We start from the raw sequence: 24,983 nt of genomic DNA, 5'->3' as shown, positions 1-24,983 counted from the left end.
TGCATATAGAAGTAATCCCAAAGAAACAGAGGAGTCACAAAGGCAGGTAAGTGAGTTATTTGATAAATGTTACATTCGTAAAAGTATGAGTCCATGTGCTGTTCCTATTTTATTAGTGTCTAAAAAAGATGGTTCTTGGAGAATGTGTGTTGATTGTAGGGCTATAAATAATATCACAATTAAATATAAAAATCCAATTCCTAGATTAAATGATATACTTGATGAATTGTATGGTGCTTGCATGTTTACTAAAATTGATCTTAGGAGTGTATACCATCAAATTAGGATGAAAGAAGGTGATGACTGGAAGACCACATTTAAAAATGGTTAGTCATGCCTTTTGGTTTAACTAATGCACCTAGTACTTTCATGAGGCTTATGAATCATGTTATACGTCCATTTATTGGTAAATTTGTAGTTGTGTACTTTTATGATATTTTAGTGTATAGTCGAAACTTAGATGAGCATGTAGAACATCGTAGATGAGTTTTAAATATTCTTAGGAAAGAAAGGTTGTTTACTAATATGAAAAAGTATGACTTTTGCAAAGATGAGCTTGTTTTTCTAGGATTTGTAGTAAGTGCTACAGAAATCAAAGTTGATCAAGCTAAAGTTCAAGCAATCAAGGAGTGGCCGACACTAACATCTATCACCCAAGTGAGGAGCTTTAATGGTTTGGCAAGTTTCCATCGAACATTTGTCAAGGACTTTAGCACCATCGCAGCACCTTTGAATGAAGTTGTAAAGAAGAATGTTGGCTTTAAATGGGGGGAAGTACAAGAAAAATCTTTTTATTTGTTGAAAGGAAAATTATGTAATGCACCTTTACTAGTTTTGCCAAATTTTTCTAAAATTTTTGAAATTTAGTGCGATGCTTTGGGTGTAGGTATTGGAGTTGTTTTAATGCAAGAAGGAAGGTCCATAGCCTACTTTAGTAAGAAGTTAAATGGAGTTCCACTAAATTACCTGACATATGATAAGGAGATGCATGCTTTGGTGAGGGCTTTAGAAACATGGCACCACTATCTCATGGTAAAAAAATTTGCGATTCATACAAATTATGAATCTTTAAAGCATATTAAAGGTCAAGGAAAGCTCACCCGAAAGCATGCCAAGTGGATTGAATTTATTGAAACCTTTCCATATGTGATCCGTTACAAGAAAGGTAAGGAAAATGTGGTTCCCGATGCATTAACCCGAAGGTATGTTCTCTTTTCTACCTTAAATGATAGATTACTTGGTTTTGAACAATTAAAGGAACTTTATGAGCATGATACTGACTATGGAGAAATATTTAGAACCTGTTTGAAACATGGATTTAATAAATTTTATATATTTTAGGGGTATTTGTTGTGGGAAAATAAACTTTGTGTGTCTAATTGTAGCATTTGGGAGTTACTAGTTCGGGAAGGTCATGGGGGTGGTTTAATGGATCATTTTGGTGTTTTTAAAAAGTTATCATTGGCCTAACATGAACAGGGATGTTGAGAAAATATGTGAAAGATGCTTGAAATGCCGAAAGACCAAGTCCACATTGGAACCACATGGGTTGTACCATCCATTACTGATTCCATCTTATCCTTGGGTAGATTTATCTATGGATTTTATTCTTGGTTTTCCTAGGTCAAGGATAGGTAAGCATTCAATATTTGTTATTGTGGATAGATTTTCTAAGATGGTACATTTTATTGCATGTAATAAAAGTGATGATGCATCTAATGTTGCTAATTTATTTTTCAAAGAAATTGTGAGATTGCATGGAATGCCTACGACTATTGTTTCGGATAGGGATGCTAAGTTCTAAAGTTATTTTTGGAAAACTTCATGGGTTAAATTAGATACTACCCTTTTATTTTCAACTACTTATCATCCATAAACTGATGGACAAACCGAAGTAGTGAATAAAACTTTGTCTGCATTGTTGAGAGCCTTAATTATTAGAAATTTGAGAACTTGGGAGGAATGTTTGCCACATGTTGAATTTGCTTATAATTGATCTTTGCATTCAGCAACTAAATTTACTCCTTTTGGAATTGTTTATGGGTTTAATCCTTTGAGTCCATTAGATTTAACACCTTTACCTTTAAGTGAGCATGCTAATCTAGATGGAAAACAAAAAGCTGATTTTGTGAAGCAGATTCATGAAAAGACTAAGGTAAATATTGAGAGGAGGACCAAGCAATATTCAAGGAATGCTAATCAATGCCGAAAACAAGTTGTCTTTGAACCTGGAGATTGGGTATGGTTGCACCTAAGAAAGGAAAGGTTTTTCGAGTAAAAGAAGTCGAAGCTTATGCCGCATAGCGATGGACCTTTTCAAGTTTGGAGCGGATAAATGACAATGCTTACAAACTTGATTTGCCGGGTGAGTATAATGTTAATGCTATATTTAATGTTGCTGATTTGTCTTCTTTTGCTTTAGGTGATGATTTTGATTTAAGGGCAAATCCTTTTCAAAAAGAGGGAAATAATGTGAATCCGCCCGAACCCACATATCCGATAACCTACTTGGGTGCTGACCCGATACGGATGAAGACCAAGCCTATCACTAGGGCTCAAGCTAAGAGATTTAGGGACAACCTTGTTGCCTTCATCCAGTGATTAATTCATTCTCAAGAGGGCTTGTCCATACTTGAAGATTCAAGATCTGTTTTGAGCATACAAGTAGTGGAAGCCGATACAGCCCCAGTTAGCAGTTTTGGTGCATTTATGGAATCTGGGCAGCATGAAATGGTTCCAATGCTTCAAGGATTCGATACATATGTCTAAAAGGTCATGGAATCAAGCCAAAGTAGCTTCAAAGGCATCCAAAAAGGGGCTGTGCACACAAAATCAAAATTTGATCGGTTTTGCTGTTTTCCATGCTAACTTTACTGTATTTTGCTGAGTTGGCTTTTGCTCTTTCCTCCAAGCAAAGGCAACGTGTGGAAATTCATGATCAGCCTATTTGGCATCCTACAAGGCATATATTGAAGCTGATTTGGAGCTTAAATTGGTCAAAGTCAACTTAGTCAAAAAGATAGTATTTTAGTTTCCTAATTTGATTTCTACTTTTTGTTTTAGGAAATTTCCTTTACTTTTGGTTTTTATTTATTTATTTGCTAGACAAATAAGTTTAGGAAAGTTATTATTTTATTATTTTTATGTAAATTAATTAATTTCTAATTCAAAATAAAAGAATTAATTAATCAAAATTAGATTAGGAAAGGAGAGAGAAAATTCGGTCACATTAGGAAACAACAACCATGGCCGGTTTTCCTTTTAGTTTTTAGGGTTTTATTTTGTTTTATCTTAGCCTATATATGAGCTTGTTTTTTAGGAAGAACATACCTTTATAATATTTAGAATTTATTTTGTGAGATAGAATTCTCTTTATTCTCTTTGATCACCTAAAACACCATTAGAAAGTGAGTGTTTTAGTTTTGACTTATCGATAGGATATTCATCACCTATTGTGGTGTCTTCATTATACCAAGGTTTCTAATCACAAGTTGATTAGAGGTTGAGGTCATTCCATTAAAATCTGAACTTAATTGAGATTTAGGCTAATATAATACGGGTTTGTCACGTGTCGACCTAGGTTCATATCATGTCCACCATTGGAGTGCATAATGACCAAATTCTAAAGGAACCAATTTCACCTTTTTTGCCTCATCATCTTCATTTAGAACCTGCCTCCCACGGTTTTGTCTTCCTTGGAGAGGAAAAATTTCATCAAATTCCTCTTCAAGATTATCTCCAAAATTACCACCCTCAAATTCTTCCCTAGGTCGTCCATGACTTCCTCATCCTCGTCCTCGGCCTCCATGAATTTCTTGCCTTGGATTCGGCCCACCTTGTGATGGTTCTAACCTATCCATCCTTTGATCTAGGTGATCAAAGTGAGCATTCATCCTTTGAACTTGTTCCAAAATCGCCATCATGTCTATAGGTTCACCTCCACTTCTCGTAGCTCTAGAATCCATTTTGAATCCCACGAACTCCTTCTCATTAAGAGTCTGCCATGTTAGTATAAATAACATAAAAATTCTCACCAAAATCACTCCCTCAATTGTTTCACTCAAATAAGGTCTCAACACTCGTGTTTGCACACTAGTTTCGGCTTTTAACCCTCTTTTAAGGTCACACTCTCTTGACTTTTTTCACTCAAAGAATTATCTCAAAGTTTTAATAAAACACACTTATAACAGCAGCTAGATCATAAGTATGCCTTAATTAAACTTATAAAAAAATAGCAACTAAAACAAACAAATATTGAGAGAATTGACAAAACCTAGTCTCAACCTAACTAACCAAAAATTGGTAAATCAACAAGCAATTTTTTAAAATTAATAAGGAGCATACTAGAATATTAAGAAATAAAAAATCTAAGGATAAAATTTAGGAAAGATATTCAAAAAATCTAAGAACAATTTTGATCAAAGTATGCAATAATTGTTAGTTGTAGTTCTTGTAACTTTAAGTTTTTGTGTCAAATTCTTTACTAATTTTAATCCAAACAATTGTAGCACTCAAAATTCAAATCTCCAGAAGCTATATAGAATGATTAACAGAAGATCCAAACGATCACAATTGAAATTCCACACCAAAACAAACTCAAATTTTCAACCTTCCACAAACCAGCCAATGTGCAGATTTTTTTATTTTTATTTTTTATATTCGAGTTTTTTTTTTTAAAATCACTCATAGATTGTAAAACAAACTCTAGCAGCAATAAACAACACCAAAATTGCAAATTTTCAACAAAACCAAATTGCAAAAATTTGTAGGTTTTATGCAAAATGTTCAACTCCCTTTTTTTTTTTTTTTGAATATATGAATGCAACTAATTTAAGATCAAAAAAGCAAAGAAAAATAAACAATAACCCAAAATTTAGCTATGATACTAAATGATACGAACATAGGCTGACTTGCTCCTAAAGCTATATTATATTAGCCCGGATCTTAGTTATGTTTAGATTCTAATGGAAACCTTGAGCCCTAATCAACTTGTGATTAGAAACCTTGGTATATGATGAAGATACCACAATAGGTGATGTACTATTGATAAGTCAAACTAAAACACTAGATTTCTATTAAGTGTTTTAGGTGTTCAAAGAGAATAAAGAAAATTCTTTCTCACAAATATTTTTCTGTATGAACGATGTAATAAACTTTTTTGAGAAAACAAGCCTTTAAATAGGCTAGGTTTAGAAAATAAAACCTGAAAACACTACGTTAAAACCAGCCATAGAGATTAGAAAATAATGGTATAGGCCGAATTTCAATCATTTCCTAATCTAATTTGGATTAATTAATCCTTTATTTTGAATTAGAAATTAATTAATTTACAATTGAAATAAAAAAAATATCAACTTTCCTAAGTTAATTTGTCCAGCAAATAAACAAATTAAAACCAAAATAAAAGATAGTTTCCTAAAACAAAAAGTCAAACTCAAATTAGAAGACTAGTTGACTAGTTGACAACTAAGGTGTCTTTATTCAAACTCTAAGAACTATATCGAACATTTTCAAGTTTTGCTTGTGGAGTTAAAATTCAACTTATCAATAGGTTATTCCTCACCCTATTGTGGCATCTTCACCATACCAAGGTTTTTACCTCAAATATAGATAATGGGTCGAGGTTTTCCGTTGATAACTTGTAATTAGACGGTCTAATTCAATCTTTGCTATGGGTTTAGGAGCAGATTGTCCTAGGTTTGCATTGTTTGGTATCAGAGCCAAATTTTGTTTAGGTTTGATCTATCTTTTTTTGCTTTCCTTGTTTTTGTCTTATTCTGTAATTTTAGCATTAGATTAAGGTTACTTCTACCATCATACACGTTCTGCATATTTCAAAAAAAAAAAAATTTCATTCCTAGTTGAATTAGGATTTCCTAGTTTTATCGTATTTTTGTTTCCTAGTTTGTTGGTTGTTTATCATCATTGTTCTTGTTAATTTTGGTTTTTGTTGATTTTTTCTTTGCAATTTTGATTCAAAGTGAGAGTGATTCTCTTCGTTCTCTAAGAACTATATCGAACTTTTTCAAGCTTTGTTTGTGGAGTTCAAATTCGACTTATCAATAGGCTATTCTGCATCCTGTTAGGTCTAAAATATTGATGATTTTATGCCATATTTATAGCTTAATATTTGTTAGTTTGTGTTAATTTGTTATGGAAAGATACTTAATTATGTATTTTTCTTAATCTAGGTGAAAGAGGAAGAATTTTAAGAAAACAACCATAAAGATGGATTCCTTGGGTCGAATTATGGTGGGAAGCAAGATTTGAGCTCGAACGGACTAAGCATTAAAAAGATTCCAAAAAGATACCTTGAAGATTCTATAAAGATTCTATCGGGAATTTCATGATGGAAGTGGATGTCATATGAATCATCAAGATCTGAGGATTTCAAATGTCTCGTTATTTTTGGATTTCGAGGTGCGAGCAAAGAGTTATCATCATTTAAAGTTTAGAATTTATAAAAAATAATATTCTAGTTAAATCTCCACCATTGATCAAAAGAGGGAATCAAGGCAATTTGAGGGCCAAGATAAAAACAAGTGGCAATAATTGGTTAATTTATCATTAATGAGGCACATGTCATGTCACATGCTTCATTAAGGGTAAATTAGACTAATTAACTATTTTTTTAGGAGGAATTAGATAAAAGGAAAGTAGTACAGAGCAAGTAATATACAGTTTCCTTTTTACACATGAAATTCGTCCAACCCTATTCATGGCCTAAAAAAGGTATCTTCCAAGACTCCCACATTGAAAATAAAAAGAGAAAAAGATTCTCAAGGTCCTATATATATAGCCCCCACCACATTGAAGGAATATATACAAGTTTAGAGAGTTATTTAAGAGCTTTTAGGAGGCTTAAATAGAAACAAACCAAATTTTGGGAGTTTCTAAGATTCTCTTAAGGGTTCTAGGATTTTAAAGTTTTAGAGTTTTAGAAGATCAATTGGAGAACTTGGAGGAGGCAGAGAGACGTGGGCTTGCTTGGAGAAGAAGGCTACGACTTTGAGAGCTCTTGGAGGAGAATTTCTTCAATAGTTTTTATTCTCTTTTCCTTTCTCTTTAATTGTGAATCTTATTATTTTTAATAATTATGGATGTTGAAATTACTTTTACCATGAACTAATTTTCATAGCTAGGGCTATGATGTGGCCCTAACTATGAAGGTTTAATTATTTTAATATATGTTGAGTTTTATTTAATTAGTAATATGTTTTGTTAATAAATCATTGGTATACTTAATGCTTTCATAGGCCGGAAGGAATGAATGATTTTAATAATATTTGAGCTTGGAAAAGGATAATATTATGGATCTCCAATGATTTACATGAATGCATAATTGATTGGAAAATAGTTATGTCTCATGCCATATTATTTGCTTAATCTATGCTTGATGAATTTGCATGATTTAATTTATAGGCCGGAAGGAATAAATTAGGTTATGTGAATATTATCAATTGTGAGTGGAAACTACTTTTGATTAATTTTGTGATTAAGTGTGGTTAACAAAATTACTAGTTAATTAAATTCACATATTTAAGTAATTAAATTGGAATAGTTAGTGGTGAAATCAAATGCCCTAGTATTCATAATTATTCAATTCTCTCTCTTACTTGAAATTGATCTAATTTTAATTGATTGCTTTTGTTTAATTTAGTTTATTTAGTTTTCAATTGCCATCTTAAATTTTAGTTCAAATATTATCAAAACCTAATTATCTTTGGTACTTAATACTTAATCCCTTGGGTACGACAACCCTATTTTTCCACTTTATTACTTGAAAACGATTCGTGCACTTGCGAGTTGATTTTACACATCACATCCTATTGTGGCGTCTTCACTATACCAAGGTTCTTACCTCAAATATAGGTAACGGGTCGAGATTTTCCATTGATAACTTGTAATTAGATGGTCCTAATTCAAACTTTGTTACAGGTTTTGAGACAGGTCGCTCTAGGTTCGTATCAAAAAGAGAAGGGTTTGCGGCAACATATAAAAAAATAAAATAAAATAAAAAAAACTGCACTTTTGTTTTTTGTTGGAGGCCACAGGTTTGGTGGATTTTTAGTGTGGAATTGCAATTTTTAGTGTTGATCTTTGCTACTACAGTTATTTAATGTTTTGAGTAAAAAAAAAAAAAAAAAAAGAGGAGAAGAAAAAGCCAAATTAGAAAAACAAAAAAACTTTTTGGTTGTTGAATTTGGTGTTTGCTGGAAATTTATTTGAGCGGCTACATTGTTGACTCCTTGTTACATATTTGGAGTTGTTGGGGAATTATTTTTGCTGCTGGATATTTGGATTTTGGGTGCTCAAATTATTTGGATTAAAATTAGACAAAGGAATTGATACAAAACTTGATTTACCAGAATAACAACCAACACTATTCTATATTTTTGTTCGATTTGATTCTTGTTCGTGTTTGAAATTCTTTTTGCTAAGTTTTATTTTTGAATCCTTAATCTCCTACAATCTGGTCCAGTTCTTGCTAATTCCGAAATTTTCCTTATTATCTTGCTTTATTTGCCTAGAAAGCAGAAAACTAGGTTTTTGTTAATTCATTCGGTATTGCTTTCTTTTTGCTACTGTTTTGTTGATAAGTTTAATTAAAATATACTTGTGATCTAATTGCTATTTTGTGGTGTTTTAATTAAAACTTTGAGATAATTCATTGAGTGGAAAAAGGACAGAGTGTGTGAGCTTGAAAGAGTGTAAAAGCCGAAACTAATGTGAAAACACGAGTGTCAAGACCTTGATTGAGTGAAACACATGAGGGAGTGACTTTTGGTGAGAATTTATTTTATTTTGCATTATTTATACTAACATGGTAGATTCAAGGATGAGAAGAGGAGATCCACCTTTAAGAATTAATGACGAAGAGTCCGTAAGATTCCATGGCGGTTCCCAAGCTTCGAGGAGTGGTGAGCAAACAAATATGAGGGCTGTCTTGGAGCAACTACAGCAGATGTATACTCAATTTGACCATTTAAATCAAAGGATGGACAGGTTAGAAACATCCCATGGAGTGCCAAATGTAAGGCTAGATGCTCATGGAGGATGAGGTCAAGGTCGAGAGTGACCAAGAGAGGAATTCGGCAGAAGTAACTATGGAGATGACTTGGAGGAGGGGTTTGATGAAATTTTTGAACCTCAAGAAAGGCTAATCTATGGGAGACCAGCAAGGAATGAAGATGATGATCTTGGAAACATCAAGGTAAACATTCTACCTTTCATGTGAAAAAGTGATCTAGAAGCTTATTTGGAATGGGAGGAGAGAATGGAGATGATTTTTTATTGTCATAATTATTCGGAGGCCAAGAAGGTGAAGTTGGCAGCAATGGAGTTTGGTCATTATGCACTATCGGCTTTTGCACCAAATTTCTTACTCTTGAGTTTATTAAAATTTTTCCACTCAACCTGGGTTTCGGATGACTTACCTTGGACAGCAAGCTGATCTTTTCCCTCTTGAATGGATGGTGAAACAGTTGGTGCATACTAGCCTTCTTTTTGAGCCTCTAAGCTTCCCTCTTTTGTTGCCTTTGTAATTGGTCTGTAAAAACTTCCTTTGAGATCAATGGCTCTAGCTTAATCTTCTTGCCTTTAAACTTAAAAACAATACAATTCTCTCGACCATAATGAGTAGCATCTTTATCAAATTTTCATGGTCTACCTAATAGAATATGTCCGGCATGCATAGGTATAACATCACACAAAACAACATCCACATATTTGTCTATGGTAAATTTTACATTGGCTTGTTTATTCACTTTCATCTCACCACTATCATTAAGCCATTGTAACCTATATGGTTCGGGATGTTTAATAGTTGTTAAGCCTAATTTATCAACCATAATGTGAATAATTACATTTGTACAACTCCCACTATCAATTATCATGCTACAAATCCTACTTTGTATTTCACAACGGGTGTGGAAGATGTTTTTCCCTTTGAACTTGATCCTCATCCTTGTATATAGCCAGTACTCTCCTAGAAACCAAGTTTAATTCGGCATTAGATCCATGCATGGTTTCGGCTTCATCCTCAAAGTCTTCCTCCTTTTGCTCTGCTTCATCTTCACTTTCCTCACTTTCTGACTCTAGCTCACCATTACCCTTTAACACCATGATTATTCTATTTGGGCATTGGCTAGCGATGTGTCCTCATCCCTGGTAACTAAAACAAACAATTTCTCTAGATTTTGAAGGTTTAGGATCAGATTTTACCTCATTCTTTGGTGCTTGGACAGATTTGGCTTTTACATCCTTGGCCGATTGAGCTCTCTGCACCTAGCTTCGGTTTTTGTCTTGCTTGAAAGGTGGGATTGCTTCTCCAAGCACTTGGATTTGTTCTTCCATTGTTGGAAACACCCCCAAGGCTCACCCCTCCTCTTGAATTGATGTTCTAATTTAATAGCCACACGCAATATCTCTTCCAATTCCACATATTGTTGCAATTCTAGTTGATTGGCTATCTCACGATTCAAACCACCAAGGAACCTTGCCATGGTTGCTTGTCTATCTTCATTCATGCTCAATCTCATCATGAGCATCTCCATCTCCTTGTAGTAATCTTCCACGGACCTATTTCCTTGAGATAAAGATTGAAGCCTCTGATGCAACAACCTATGATAGTGTGATGGTACAAATCGCTTCCTCATGACTCTTTTTATTTATCGCTATGTAGTGATCAATTCATCATCTACTCTCCTTCTTAGCCTCCGAATAGTTGTGACAATCAAAGATCATCTCCATACGTTCCTCCCATCCCAATTAAACCTCTGGATCACTTTTTCTCATGAAAGGTGGTATGTTTACCTTGATATTTCCGAGATCATCATCTTCACTCCTTACTGGTCTCCCACGGATTGGCCTTGAGGTTCAAAAATTTCATCATACCCCTCATCCAAGTCATCTCCAAAATTGCCTTCCTAGAATTCTTCTTTAAGTCGCCCTTGGCCTCCTCGACCTCAATCTCAGCCTCCATAAGCATCAAACCTTGTATTCAGCCCTCCTTATGATGTTTTTAACATATCTAGCCTTTAATTTATGTGATCAAATTGAGCACTCATCTGCTGTAATTGCTCCAAGATGGCCCTCATGTCTATGTGCTCATTTCCACTTCCCAAAGCTCGGGAATCTCCTTTGAATCTTATGAACTCTTCTTCATTAACTCTCATTGGTGGATCTTCTCTTCTCACCCTTGAATCTGCCATGTTAGTATGAATAACATAAAAATAGTATAGGACTTCACCAAATTCACTCCCTCACGTGTTTCACTCAAACAAGGACTCGACACTCGTGTTTGCACACTAGTTTAAGCTTTTACCCTCTTTTAAGCTCGCACTCTTGTCTTTTTATACTCAAAGAATTATCTCAAAGTTGTAATAAAAACACCCCCAAGACAACAATTAGATCTCCAGTATATTTTAATTAAACTTATCAACAAAACAGTAGCAAAAAGCAAGCATTACCGAGTGAATTTTAAACACCTATTCTTCAGCTTTTCTAGGAAAAAATAAGGCAAATTAGCAAGGAAAATTTCGGAATCAACAAGAACTGGACCAGATGGTAAGAAATTAAGAATCCAAGCATAAAATTTAGAGAAAGAAATTCAAACACAAACAAGAATCAAATTGAACAAAAAATAGATAAGTTGTTGGTTGCTGTTCTTTATAATTCAAGTTTTTGTATTAAATCCTTTAACTAATTTTAATCCAATACTTTTAGCACCCAAAATTCAAATATCCAGCAGCAAAAATAAATCTCCAGCACCTCTAAATATTGAATAAATAAGCACAATTCAGTAGTTCCAACAAATTTCCAGCAAACAAATTTCAAACTCCAAATTTCAACTAATCGATTTTTTTTTTTTATTCGGCTTCACTTTTCTCTTTTTTTTTCACTCACAGAACTTAAAACACAATTCCAATATCAAGATTCAACAATTAAATTATAAGTCCAACAACAAAATTTCAACAAACCCGTGACCTTCAAAATTCAACTTACAAATAATGTAATAATTTTTTTTTTTTTGAATATATGAATGCAAATAATTAAGATAAAAAACAGCAAAGAAAAATCAACAATAAACTAAATGCTAAGAACAAAGATGAAAAAGAACCAACAAACTAGGAAGCAAAAATATGGTAAAACAAGGAACCTAATTTCGGCTATGAATGATTTTTTTTTTTTTTTTTGTTTAAGATGCAGAACGTATATGATGATAGAAGCAACCTTAACCTAATGCTAAAATTGCAGATTAGCAAAAACACAAATAAAGCAAATAAATATAGATCAAACCTGAACAAAATTTGACTCTGGTACCAAATGATACGAACCTAGGTCGACACACGCCTAAACCCGTATTACCAGGATCTCAATTAAGTTTAAATTTTAATGGATCGACCTCAACCTCTAAGCAACCTGTGATTAAAAACCTTGGTATAATGAAGACGCCACAATAGGTTATGGATGTCCTATTGATAAGTCAAAACTAAAACACTCACTCTCTAATGATGATATGAACTTAGGACGACCTGTTTCTAAACCCGTAACAAAGATTGATTTAGACCGTCTAATTACAAGTTATCAATTGAAGACCTCAACTCGTTACCTATATTTGAGGTAAGAACCTTGGTATGGTGCAAACGCTACAATAGGGTGTGGAATAACCTACTAATAAGTCAAGTTTGAACTCCACAAGCAAAGCTTGAAAAGTTTGATATTGTTCTTATAGAACCAAGAGAATCACTCTCACTTTGAATCAAAGTTATAATTTGATTTTTATTCATGACTTTTATGCCTTGAAACAGGCAAAATAAATTACAAAGCTTTCCTAAATTTGCTGAAAATAATGATAGAATAATAATGGACGAAAATTAGGTTTAGGAAACCAATTTTGATAGGTTTAGGAAACCTAATGTGGTTAGGTTTAGGAAATCTAATTTAGCTCACAGTTTCCTAATTTGAATGGCCTTTAATTCTTTGGCCAATTCAACTCTAATAAAATTAGGAAAGTAATTTGAAATCCCCATAAAAACTAAATTAGGAAAGTAAGTAGGCAACATGCTAAAATCCAATCAAGACATAAATAAAAACTAATGTTTTCCTAATTATAAAATTCGGCCAGCTTAGTTGAAAGCCATGTAGGTGCATATCACCCTTCACATGGCAAAAATGCCATGTCACCGTAGGACGCCGCGTCACCATCCATGTCATCAAAACTTGCCACATCACCATGCTGTAGGATTCCTTGCGTTAAGCTTTCTTTCACGTTGGCATCCACCATTCCAATCATATGGGCCAATTTTAGTTCATCTTCACTAATGAACTTGCTTCCCTGGGTTGAAAACACCTCTTGGATTAAACCATTTAGTGCCTCTTTCAATCTCTCTACTCGTGCTCGGGTTATGGGTCCTGCAGACATTTGAAGTGGATTTGGACTCCATCTTGAAGGGCTCTTGGTCATGTCCTCATCAAATTACACTCACCTGGTCAATCAAGGTTGTAAGCATTTTCATTAATCTGCTCCAAAAATTGAAACGGCCCACCCCGACATAAGCTTCAACTTTTGTTGCTCTGGAAACCTCTCTTTTCTTAGATGCAACCAAACCAAATCTTCTGGGTCAAACACTATCACAATAAATCCTAGACATATAAGCTCATGCTGGCAAAAATCACACTTCTTAATATTAGCAAACAATCTCTCCCAAAATTTTAAATCTCTACAAAGTAAGGCTCTCAACAATGCAGATAAAGTTTGATACAACATAAACATCTTTCACTAAATATCTTTGTAAATCATGTTCATCATAGGTTTATTACTCATAAATGCCTTTTTTAAGCTCAACTAAGCTAGCATAAAAATTTTCTTTCTTTCTTTTCTTTCCTCTCTCGTTCTTTCTCACTCACGAGTTCCATTTATTTTCTCTCACACTCGGCTTTTCCAAGCTTTTTCACACTCTCGGATTTCTCCCTTTCTTTCCCTTCTACTTGGAGTTTAGGACACTTACCTGGTTGTTCTTGCATGGTCTTACTAATTCGAACCTAGAGCGACCTACCTCTAAACCCGTAACAAAGATTGAATTAGGACCGTCTAATTACAAGTTATCAATAGAAGACCTCGACTCGTTACCTATATTTGAGGTAAGAACCTTGGTATAGTGAAGACGCCACAATAGGATGTGAAATAACCTATTGTTAAGTCGAATTTGAACTCCACAAACAAAGCTTGAAAAAGTTCGATATAGTTCTTAGATAACCAAGAGAATCACTTTCACTTTGAATCAAAATTGTAATCTCCTTTATTCATGACTTATGTGCCTTTAAATAGGCAAAATAAATTACAAAGCTTTCCTAAATTGGCTAAAAGTAAAGGTGGAATAATAATGGACGAAAATTAGGTTTAGGAAACCTAATTTTGATAGGTTTAGGAAACCTAATTTGGTCAGGTCTAGGAAACCTAATTTTGATGGGTTTAGGAAACCTAATTTGGTCAGGTCTAGGAAACCTAATGCGGTTAGGTTTAGGAAACATAATGCACTTCCTTCTCATCTTTATACACAGTTAAAGCTCTTCTAGCTACCAATGACAAGTCACCTCAAACTGGATACTTGTACTCTTTTTCAGCTTCATCACCAACGTCCTCCAATGGTGGCATGGATTCATTGTCTGACTCTTGTTCTTCAGTTTCAATGTCTCCACTTTCCCGAATCACCATGACCCTCTTATTAGGACATTGACTTGTAATATGACCCCTGCCTTGACATTTAAAGCACATGATATCTCGATTTCTAGTTGAAGATGAATCGGATTTACTTACTTGCTTAGATGAGGATGGTTCGGCCTTAACTTCGAATTTAGGCCGTGTGGTGGCTTTATCTTCAAACTTGGGCTGATTTGGTTTCTATGTGGATGGGCTTGCTTTCCAACTGTGTTGAGCAATACTAGGTCTTGTGGTACCCCTCCTCTTGAGTTGTTGCTCTACTTTGATGGCCATGTGCAGCATCTCCTCAATCTCAACATAATGGTGCAAGACCACTTGATTTGCTATTTCCCTATTCAAACCAGCCAAGAAACGTGCCATTGTAACCTCCCTATCCTCCTCAACATTAGCCCTCATCATAAGGATTTCCATCTCCTTATAGTAGTCCTCCACACTTCTATTTCCTTAAGACAAGCTTTGTAATTTTTAAAAAATGCTCCTATAGTAATGGCTAGGTACAAAATGCTTCCTTATCAAAGCCTTCATCTCCTCCCATGTATCTATAGGTCTTTGTCCTGCTCGCCTCCTAGAAAGTGTCTCTTTGTCCCACCATCCAATAGCATAGTTCGTGAATTCAACAGCGGCAAAATTCACCTTTTTTGCCTTAAAGTAGTTCTGGCAATCAAATACCATCTCAATCCTCTTCTCCCAATCGAGATATGCTTTTGTATCACTTTTACCTTGGAATGATGGTATTTTCATCTTAACTCCTCCATAGTCACTGCCTCGGTCTAACCTCCCTCTCCCACGGAGTTGGTTGGTTCCCGAACCGATGTCTTCCTCTTCTTCCTCATAGTCATCTCCCACACGTTCCCATTCTTCCCTTCTTGGAGTATTTCTTCCTCTCCCACGTCCATGAACAAACCTTTGTGGAGGTTGTGGCTGCGGTGTTTGGATTGATGATTCCATCCTATCCAACCTATCATGGATCTGCTCCATCTCCAACCGTAGTGCTTTTTGAAGTTCTCCCACCATGGGTTGAATGTATAACTTCGGATCAGCCACACCTGGAGTTTCATCCACGCTTTCTTTGCTTTTGTCTTGTGACATGATTTTTCTGCAAAATTTGTTAGTAAATAAGAAAGGCCTCATAACACTCCCTTACGTGTCTCACTCAAATTCAAGGTCACTCATGTTTGTACTCTAGTTATAGTTTAGCTTTTACCCTCTATAATTCTCACCTCTCTTGCCTTTTACCACTCTAGTAATTCTATTTGGTTCTTTGTAAACTAATTTCAAACTAAAACAAACTAGCAAGTAACAATCCAAATAGACCTACCAAACAGTTATGAAAATAAGGCTACAAGACAAATAGAATGAAAAGTAACAAGATAAAGGCAACGATGAAAGCTCAACAAGAAATTTAGCGAGAACAAAAGAAACTAGAATGTGAGGAACAAATTGGAATGAGATTTGCAAAATGGAATTAGTGAGTATTCAACAAACCTTATCTTCGGTATTTATTTCGGCTTGTTTTTGGTGCTCCTCAAATTAGCTAAAAAAAAAATTTCACTACTTGGTTTTTCTTGAAATCTCAAAAATTCAATGCCACAAACCACAAGACCAATATTTTTTTTTTTTCACTCACACAACATAAAACAACTGTAGTAGCAAAGATCAACACCAAAAATCCACCAAACACGTGGCTTCCAACAAAAACAAAAGTGCAGTTTTTTTTTTTTTTTTTTAAGATGCAGAATGTGTATGATGATAGAAGCAACCTCAACCTAATGCTAAGATTGCAGAATAAAAAAAAAAACCAAGAAAAACAATGAAACAAAAGAAAAGAAATAGATAGATAGATCAAACCTGTAATTAGAAACTAGCTCTAATACCAAATTGATATGAAACCTAGAGCGACCTGTCTCCAAACCCGTAACAAAGATTGAATTAGGAACATCTAATTACAAGTTATCAATGGAAGACCTCGACCCGTTACCTATATTTGAGGTTACAACCTTGGTATAATGAAAACGCCACAATAGGGTGCGGAATAACCTATTGATAAGTCGAATTTGAACTTCACAAATAAAGCTTGAAAAAGTTCGATATAGTTCTTAGAGAGAACCAAGAGAATCACTCTCACTTTGAATCAAAATTGTAATCTCCTTTATTCATGACTTATGTGCCTTTAAATAGGCAAAATAAATTACAAAGCTTTCCTAAATTTGCTAAAAGTAAAGGTGGAATAATAATGGACGAAAATTAGGTTTAGGAAACTTAATTTTGATAGGTTTAGGAAACCTAATGTGATTAGGTTTAGGAAACCTAATTTGGTTAGGTTTAGGAAACCTAATGTGGTTAGGTTTAGGAAACCTAATTTAGCTCCTAGTTTCCTAATTTGAATGGTCTTTAATTCTTTGACCAATTAAACTCTAATAAAATTGGGAAAGTAATTTAAAAACCTAATAAAAACTAAATTAGGAAAGTAAATAGGCAACATGCCAAAATCCAATCAAAACATAAATAAAAATTAATATTTTCCTAATTATAAAATTTGGCCAAGCTTAGTTGGATGCCATGTCACCATATGATGCCGCATCACCATGTTGTAGAAGTCCATGCGTTAAACTCTCTTTCACGTTGGCATCCACCATCCCAATCATATGGACCAATTTTAGTTCATCTTCACTAATGAACTTGCTTCCTTGGGTTGAAAACACCTCTTGGATTAAACCATTTAGTGCCTTTTTCAATCTCTTTGCTCGTGCTCGGGTTATGGGTCCCGTAGACATTTGAAGTGGATCTGGGCCCCATCTTGAAGGGCTCTTGGTCATGTCCTCATCACTTGCTCCCTTGAATAGTTGTTGAAGCAGTGGGTGCTATGCTAGTCTTTTTTTTAAACTTTTCGGCCTCCCTCCTTTGTAGAGCCAATTGATCATCAAAAACTTATTTAGGAGTCATTGGCATAAGCACCACTCGTTTACCCTTGAAGTTAATGACAATCTTGTTAGTGCGACCATATTGGTTAGTATCTCTATCAAATTGCCATGACCATCCCAAAAGCAAATAGCCAGCTTGCATTGGCACCACATCATAAATAACCTCATCTTCATAATCACCAATAGAGAATACAACTTTCACGTTTGAAATTGTATAAGGTTTTATTCGTTTAACTCCATTGGATTTAACACCTTTACTTTTGAGTGAGTGTGCTAATTTAGATGGGAAAAAGAAAGCTGATTTTTTTAAGCAACTACATGAGAAGGCCAAAGCTAATATTTAGAGGAGAACCGAACAATACATAAAGCAAGCAAACAAAGGGCACCAGCAAGATGTTTTTGAGCCTGGAGATTGGGTTTGGTTGCATTTGAGAAATGAAAGATTTCCCGCACAAAGAAAGTCTAAACTCATGCCACGTGGAGATGGTCCATTCCAATTATTGGAGAGACTTATTAGCAATGCCTACAAATTAGATTTTTCGGGTGAGTATAATGTAAGTGCCGCCTTTAATGTCGCTGATTTATCTCCTTTTTATGTAGGTGACGATTTGAGGACAAATCCTTTTCAAGAGGAGGGAAATGACGACGATATGACCAGGAGCACCCCAAGATGGAGTCTAGAACCACTTCAAATTTCTACGGGACCAATAACCAGGGCACAAGCAAAGAGGTTCAAAGAAGCACTAAATGGTTTAATCCAGGAGGTGTTCACATCCCAAGGAAGCAAATTCATTACTAAAGATAAACCAAAATTGTTCCATATGATTGGAACCATAGATGCCAACATGAAAGAGAACCTAACACATGGAATCCATTAATATGGTGATATGGCATGTTTTGATGACATGGATGGTGATGTGGTATCATATGGTGACATGACACTTTTGCCGTGTGGAGGGTGATATGCGCTTACATGGCATTCAATTAAGCTTGGCCGAATTTTATAATTAGGAAACACTACTTTTTTGTTTATGTCTTAATTGGATTTTGGAATGTTGCCTATTTACTTTTCTAATTTAGTTTTATTAGGTTTTTAATTTACTTTCCTAATTTTATTAGGGTTGAATTGGTCAAAAAATTAAAGGCCGTTCAAATTAGGAAACTAGAAGCCACATTAGGTTTCCTCAACCTAAATAAATTAGGTTTCCTAAACCTAACCAAATTAGGTTTCGTAAACCTAAATTTCGGCCACCTTTTTGTTTAGCAAATTTAGGAAAGTTTTGTAATTTATTTTGTCTATTTAAAGGCACATTAGTCATGAATAAAATTTAGATTACAATTTTGATTAAAAATGAGAGTGATTCTCTTGGTTCTCTAAGAACTATATCGAACTTTCTCAAGCTTTGCTTGTGGAGTTCAAATTTGACTTATCAATAGGTTATTCCGCACCCTATTGTGGCGTCTTCACCATACCAAGGTTCTTACCTCAAATATAGGTAATGGGTCGAAGTCTTCCATTGATAACTTGTAATTAGACGTTCTAATTCAATCTTTGTTATGGATTTAAGAGCAAGTCATCTTAGGTTCATATCATATAATGTTAGTGCTACATTCAATGTTGCCAATTTATCTCTTTTTGCTACAGGTGATGATTGTGATTTGAGGGTAAATCCTTTTCAAGAGGAGGGGAATGATGAGAATCCACCTATGCTCGTATAACCAGCAACCCCCTGGGGCCTGTTTGTTTCACCGGATTGGACAGGATTGTGTCCCAATCCGGTGTTTGAAAGGAACAAACGAAGAAGCGGATAAGTTAACCGCTACAGTAAAATAATCCCCCGAGAGGAGGATTAAGCTGACCCGTCCTGCCCCCTGGGTCAAATTTCTGTCCGGAGCTGATCGAAGGCGTTGCTGGTGTCTCTCGAGTGCCTCTGCCCAGATCAAGCGTGCCTCTGCCCAGATCAAGCTCTGAATATGTGAGTTTGCCTTCTTCTTTCTCTTCTCATTGTTTGTCTGCTTCTTCTTCTTCATGTTTCAGTTTATTTTTTTTTTTTTATTAGATCTGCCCATATTTCTCTTTTTTGATCTGCCAGAAAAGACTTTTTCTTTTTCTTCTTCTCTGTTCTCGTTCTTCTTCTTCTTCATCTACATTGTTCTTCTTCTTCTTGGTTATTCATACTTCCATACACATTCGGGCCATATTTTTCTTCGTTTGTCTTGTTCTTCGATCTGGCAATTTGTTTTTTTTTGCAATTTTATTTTCGATCTGGTGTACAAATGTGGAGGAAAAAATGTCTTCTTCTTCATTCTTCTCTTCGATCTGGCATTGTTTTTTTTTTTTTTTTTTTGCCATTTTTTTTCTTCTTCTTCTTCAACCTGGGAGTACAAATGTGTAGAAAAAAATTCTTATGCTTCTTCTTCTTCTTCTTCGTTCTCTGATTCTGGGTGCTCCATCTTTCAATCTTCTTCGTTCTCTGATTGTGGGTGTACAAATGTTTCTTTTTTTTTCTTAACCATTAAATGCTTTCAAAATAGTCATTTATCATTCATGTATGCTTGTCTAAACAAAAAAGAGAAACAGAACCAAAAACATAAATTACCATGTGAAGCAAGTTGTTCTCTGACCTCAACCGCCCAGCCTACCGAAAGAAAATTCAATAATTAGAATTTCATGTTTCATTAGAGAACAAATATAACCAGCACACAAAACCATTCAGAGACATCGCATAATTTTACAAGAAAATGATACTAAAATACTTAAAATACAAAATTATGTAATCTCAGGGCAGAGTGCAAACATGAATAAAATACTCTAAATTCTAGAAAATTGATTGTTCTTGGAATCAAAATCAAACAAAGCACTTAATAATTGGTGGTTGAAACTAATTAAAAAATGCCTCCTTGTTCCTTTGTAAGGCTGCAGCAACTTGAATACATTTAAAAGACAATTGATCTTTCGTATCAGATGCTTCTTAAACATTTTAAAAAGAATTAATCCCTTTGCAATGTTTATCTAGAGACTATTGGCAAATGAAGAATACAAACTAATAAACATGCCATAAAATTGCGCAATGCAATTCTAGACTGAAGAAGGTTCTGGAGTGATGGACAACAAAGCATGATTACAAAAGATATGTTGAGGGAAAACCTTTTAAAGAAAGTGGAAAACTGAGATAAAGAACAAAACAGATAGACAAATAAACATGTTCCATCTTTGACATACCACTTCATTTGTCTCGTTTTCCTCTCCTTTCAAAACAGGATTCTGCAGAAAACTGTTGATAATCTTTTCTGTACGACTACCAAAAGGTGAGTCAGCTGAAGTGTTTTTTGACATAAAATTTTCATGGACTGAACCTGTAGTGTTATTTCCATGTCCAAGCATGCCCTGTGATGTGTCGTCTGTTTGTTTTGTTGCCAACTGCATGATACTTCCCATTGGGTTTTGGGTTGAGGAAGCATTTATTATATTCATACCACCTTGCAAAGAACTTGAAATGGCACCTTGGTCGATGGGTAAATTGGGTTTTCTTTTTTGTTTTTCCTTTATTTATTTTTTTTTCTCCTTTCCCTTTTTGGGTCAAACAAACTATGCCATCATCATTTCCTCTCCAGCTAATTTTATCCATCGTCAATTACAAAATATTTTGCTAGCTTTCCTTCAATAAAAACAACAAATTGGCTTTTATGGTTCAAAGAGGGTGAGTTAGAAAGTATTATTCCTTCCCTCGATAAAAAAGCAAGTTACTTTATGGAGAACAATAATGGCTTATGTAAACTTTAAAAAAGGATATATAAAATATTATTCAATTATAAATATTTCTTTAAATTTTCCACATTCTTTTTGTCCCAAACCACTGTACATATGCCAAAACTCCTATCAACGATTATAGAATATTACTAATTATCTAAATATAATATTTAAAATATTAGTTATAAATTTTAAATCATTATTCGATGGCCCAGTTATTTGTTTCTAGTAATCTTTTCAAGTATACTTGTATCCAACTGGTGGATGGGCTTGTGGACAGAAATATTTGTTTTTTCAAAAAAATTTTCAAGTATACTTGTATCCAAGATATATTTTTGTAAATTATAATTTTTTTGTACATTAAAATGTTATGTTTGTTTTGTTTTTATTTTTTATTTTTTTCTTTTTTGTAGTGAATATGGATCGAAGAAGATTAGCTGCATTATTGATGCTTCCAAATGATAAGGCATTAGAATATTTTTGTACATGCTTTATAGTTGTCGGGTTTATGTACATGTATGTAGCAATGCGATTGAGAAATGATAGAGGTGTTAGGAATCGAATAAATAGGACTGCAGAGTTGCGTTCGTCTTTTGTAACTAGTTTGTTGGACAATGATGTTAACTGTATTAGTCAACTTAGGATGGATAGGAGAACATTTGGTATTTTATGTCAGTTATTACGCCATGATGGATATGTTAAAAGAGATGGTACTGTTACATTGGAAGAGCAAGTGTGCATATTTTTGCATATAATTGCTCATCATACAAAAAACCGTACAATTATCACTAGATTCAATAGATCGGGGGAAACAGTTAGTAGATATTTCAATTCAGTGTTGAATGGAGTGTTACGTTTACATGGGACATTGTTGAGGCATCCTGAACCTGTGTCAGATAATTGTTCGGATGATAGATGGAAAATATTTAAGGTATGTTAATCAATTAGTTTGGTTACTTTATTTAATTCGTAGATATATGTGGCAATATCTTATGTAACTAATTTTGTTTGTGACCTAGAATTGTTTGGGAGCATTAGATGGAACTTATATTAAGGTTAATGTACCCGAAATCGATAAGCCGAGATATCGAACCAGGAAGGGTGAGATAGCCACAAATGTAACCCAAATATGGAATTTATATTTGTATTACCTGGTTGGGAAGGTTCCGCTTCAGACTCAAGAGTACTTCGAGATGCATTAAGTAGGCCAAATGGATTAAAAGTACCCACCGGTAAGAGCAATTCTTAAAGTTCATATTGTAGTGGACCAACATTATGTTATCTAATAGGAGCCATTTTTCTGTGTTAGGTTATTATTATTTAGTGGATGCTGGTTACACTAATGGTGAAGGATTTCTTGCACCATATAGGGGAACAAGATATCACCTTTCCGAATGGAGAGATGGTTGTGCACCTGCAAATCATGAAGAGTATTTCAATATGAAGCATGCATCTGCTAGAAATATAATAGAAAGATGTTTTGGGGTTCTAAAAATGCGATGGGCAATTTTAAGGAGTCCATCGTTCTATCCAATTTCAACCCAAATTAAGATAATTACTGCATGTTGTTTGATACATAATCTTATTAGGAGAGAAATGGCACTTGATCCTGGAGAAGCTGAGTTTGATATGAGTAACGATGCTGACATAAGTGGGGATGAAGATATTATAAGATCAATTGGTTCTTCGGATCAATGGACTAATTGGAGAAATGAGTTAGCTAGGCAAATGTTTGATGAGTGGAGAAGTCGTCGTGGTTAATAGTTGATTGTTATGATTTATATAATTTTCTAACTGTTTAATTTTATAGTGTTTGTTACATCTTTTGTATGAAGACTGAATTATATTAAATATAACATATGAGAATTTTATTATTTGTTATTAAATTCATATTTTTTATGGTATTTTTGGAATCATGGAATTTTTACATAAATAGCAATGGAAGCTGGAGGTAGCGATAACGATAATAGGGGTGGTGACTCTAGGCGTACATGGACTCAACGAGAGGAAGAAGCTTTACTGATTATCTTAGATGAAGCTGTAGCTAGTGGGCAACGTTGTGATACAGGGTCATTTAAGCCTGGCACACTTACTATGATTGAGAGGCGACTATCTGAGCTGTGTCCTAATTCGAGACTGCGAGCCAATCCACATATTGAGTCGAAGATGAGAAAGTGGAAGAAGCAATATGGTATAATATATGACATGCTGAACAAAAGTGGATTTGGATGGAATGATTCTCTTAAATGTGTGGAGGTTGATAGTGAAGAAGTTTGGCAAGCATATGTGCAGGTTTTGAATATTATTTGAAAATATATGTTAATTTCAATTTTAGTTTGTTATCTAGCATTTATTTTTTCTTAGCTAAACGTTGGCTTTTTGTATTTTAGAGTGCCCCAAGTGCAAAAGGTTGGAGAGGAAAATCTTTTCCTATTTATGAGAAGCTTGCTAATATTTTTGGGAAGGATCGGGCAACCGGACGTGGAGCACAAACTCCAATTGATATGATAAATGAAATAAATCTGGACACTGCAAATGAACCAATTGATAATGTCGATTCTCCAATGTCTGTGAATCGAGGAGGTAGTGAACCATCTACACAAGTCCAAGCAAGAGGTAAACGAAAATCTAGATCGAAGGACGATGACATTGTAGCCGGGTTAGGCAATGCAGCAGAGAAATTATTTGATAAATTGGCTGCAAAGTTGGAAAAATCCGAGGCTTATTATCCACAATATTTAGCTATGGAGCTTGACAGGTTAGGATTTGAGGCCAGTGATAACCTCAGAATCTCTAAGGCAATGAGATCGGATCTATCGAATATAGAGGTTTTTAAGGTTATTAAAACGGATGCGAGGAAGATTGCATTTGCTCGTGACTTTTTGGATAACTAATTTAGTTAAGTAGTGGACTACATATTTTCTGTTTATGTATGGGAGGATGATAATTATGAACAATTAGGTTTGAAACTTATGAACTTGTTGTATGGTGGTGGATGTTTGTTTCTAAATTTGCATGTAAGAATAATTTTATGATTATGTGTTATGTTTTAGAATATTCATATGCGCGTGATTGAGTTGATTTATTGATTTTTTAATTGTATTACTATATTATATTATAATGTATTCTTATATGCAGGAATATTAAATGGCAAAGCGAAGAGTTTATGTTGTGTTTAAAGGTAGAGAACCAGGGATATATAATTCTTGGCCTGAATGTCATCAACAAGTGCAAGGATTTAGAGATAATTTATATCAAGCATATAATACAACCCAAGAAGCTGAAATTGCATATGTTGAGTATGTAGAACAACGGATGCGGAATCGTAATGACGCAAATCTAATACGAAATACCACCGCACATACACATGCTCAAATGAACAATGAATGGCGTAATGGTTTTATAGTAGGTTTTTTATTTGGATTGTTAGCAACAAGTGTATTTACTTATTTGTTTTATAAGTAAATTATCCTTGTAAAATCCAATATATTTATATTTATGTAGTACTTGTTATTTGAATTGCTACATGTGAAATCTATATACATATACGTATAACTTGGATATGGATATTCTTATATTATCAACA

The 24,983-nt window shown here is 34.4% G+C and overlaps 2 protein-coding genes and 1 long non-coding RNA gene across 5 annotated transcripts; 2 read left to right on the top strand and 1 right to left on the bottom strand.

Annotated features, from left to right (window-relative positions):
• The first annotated feature begins 19,385 nt into the window (after nucleotides 1-19,385).
• LOC107419099 (uncharacterized) lies at nucleotides 19,386-24,413 on the top strand. 3 transcript variants are annotated; one of them, XM_060814192.1, is made up of 4 exons: nucleotides 19,386-19,622; nucleotides 21,811-22,328; nucleotides 23,334-23,689; nucleotides 23,788-24,413. In XM_060814192.1, exons 3-4 carry the CDS (start codon nucleotides 23,336-23,338, stop codon nucleotides 24,289-24,291), a joined length of 858 nt encoding a protein of 285 aa, XP_060670175.1. In that variant the 5' UTR covers nucleotides 19,386-19,622; nucleotides 21,811-22,328; nucleotides 23,334-23,335; the 3' UTR covers nucleotides 24,292-24,413. The 3 variants fall into 3 exon arrangements, with proteins under 3 accessions (XP_060670175.1, XP_048329048.2, XP_060670174.1); XM_048473091.2 differs by lacking the exon at nucleotides 21,811-22,328 and adding an exon at nucleotides 20,908-20,955; XM_060814191.1 differs by lacking the exon at nucleotides 21,811-22,328.
• Nucleotides 19,848-21,483, bottom strand: LOC125422287 (uncharacterized). The gene is made up of 3 exons (XR_007240739.2): nucleotides 20,870-21,483; nucleotides 20,247-20,285; nucleotides 19,848-20,120 (listed from the first exon to the last, which is right to left on the bottom strand). It is a non-coding gene; the product is annotated as an uncharacterized LOC125422287 (long non-coding RNA).
• On the top strand, nucleotides 22,526-23,158 carry LOC107419098 (protein ALP1-like). The gene is made up of 2 exons (XM_048473090.2): nucleotides 22,526-22,629; nucleotides 22,707-23,158. Exons 1-2 carry the CDS (start codon nucleotides 22,527-22,529, stop codon nucleotides 23,156-23,158), a joined length of 555 nt encoding a protein of 184 aa, XP_048329047.2. The 5' UTR covers nucleotide 22,526.
• Nucleotides 24,414-24,983: the final 570 nt, after the last annotated feature.

This window comes from Ziziphus jujuba, chromosome 2 (genome assembly GCF_031755915.1).
Source record: "Ziziphus jujuba cultivar Dongzao chromosome 2, ASM3175591v1".
Classification (NCBI taxonomy): Eukaryota; Viridiplantae; Streptophyta; class Magnoliopsida; order Rosales; family Rhamnaceae; genus Ziziphus; species Ziziphus jujuba.
This window is presented reverse-complemented; position numbering and strand designations above follow the sequence as displayed.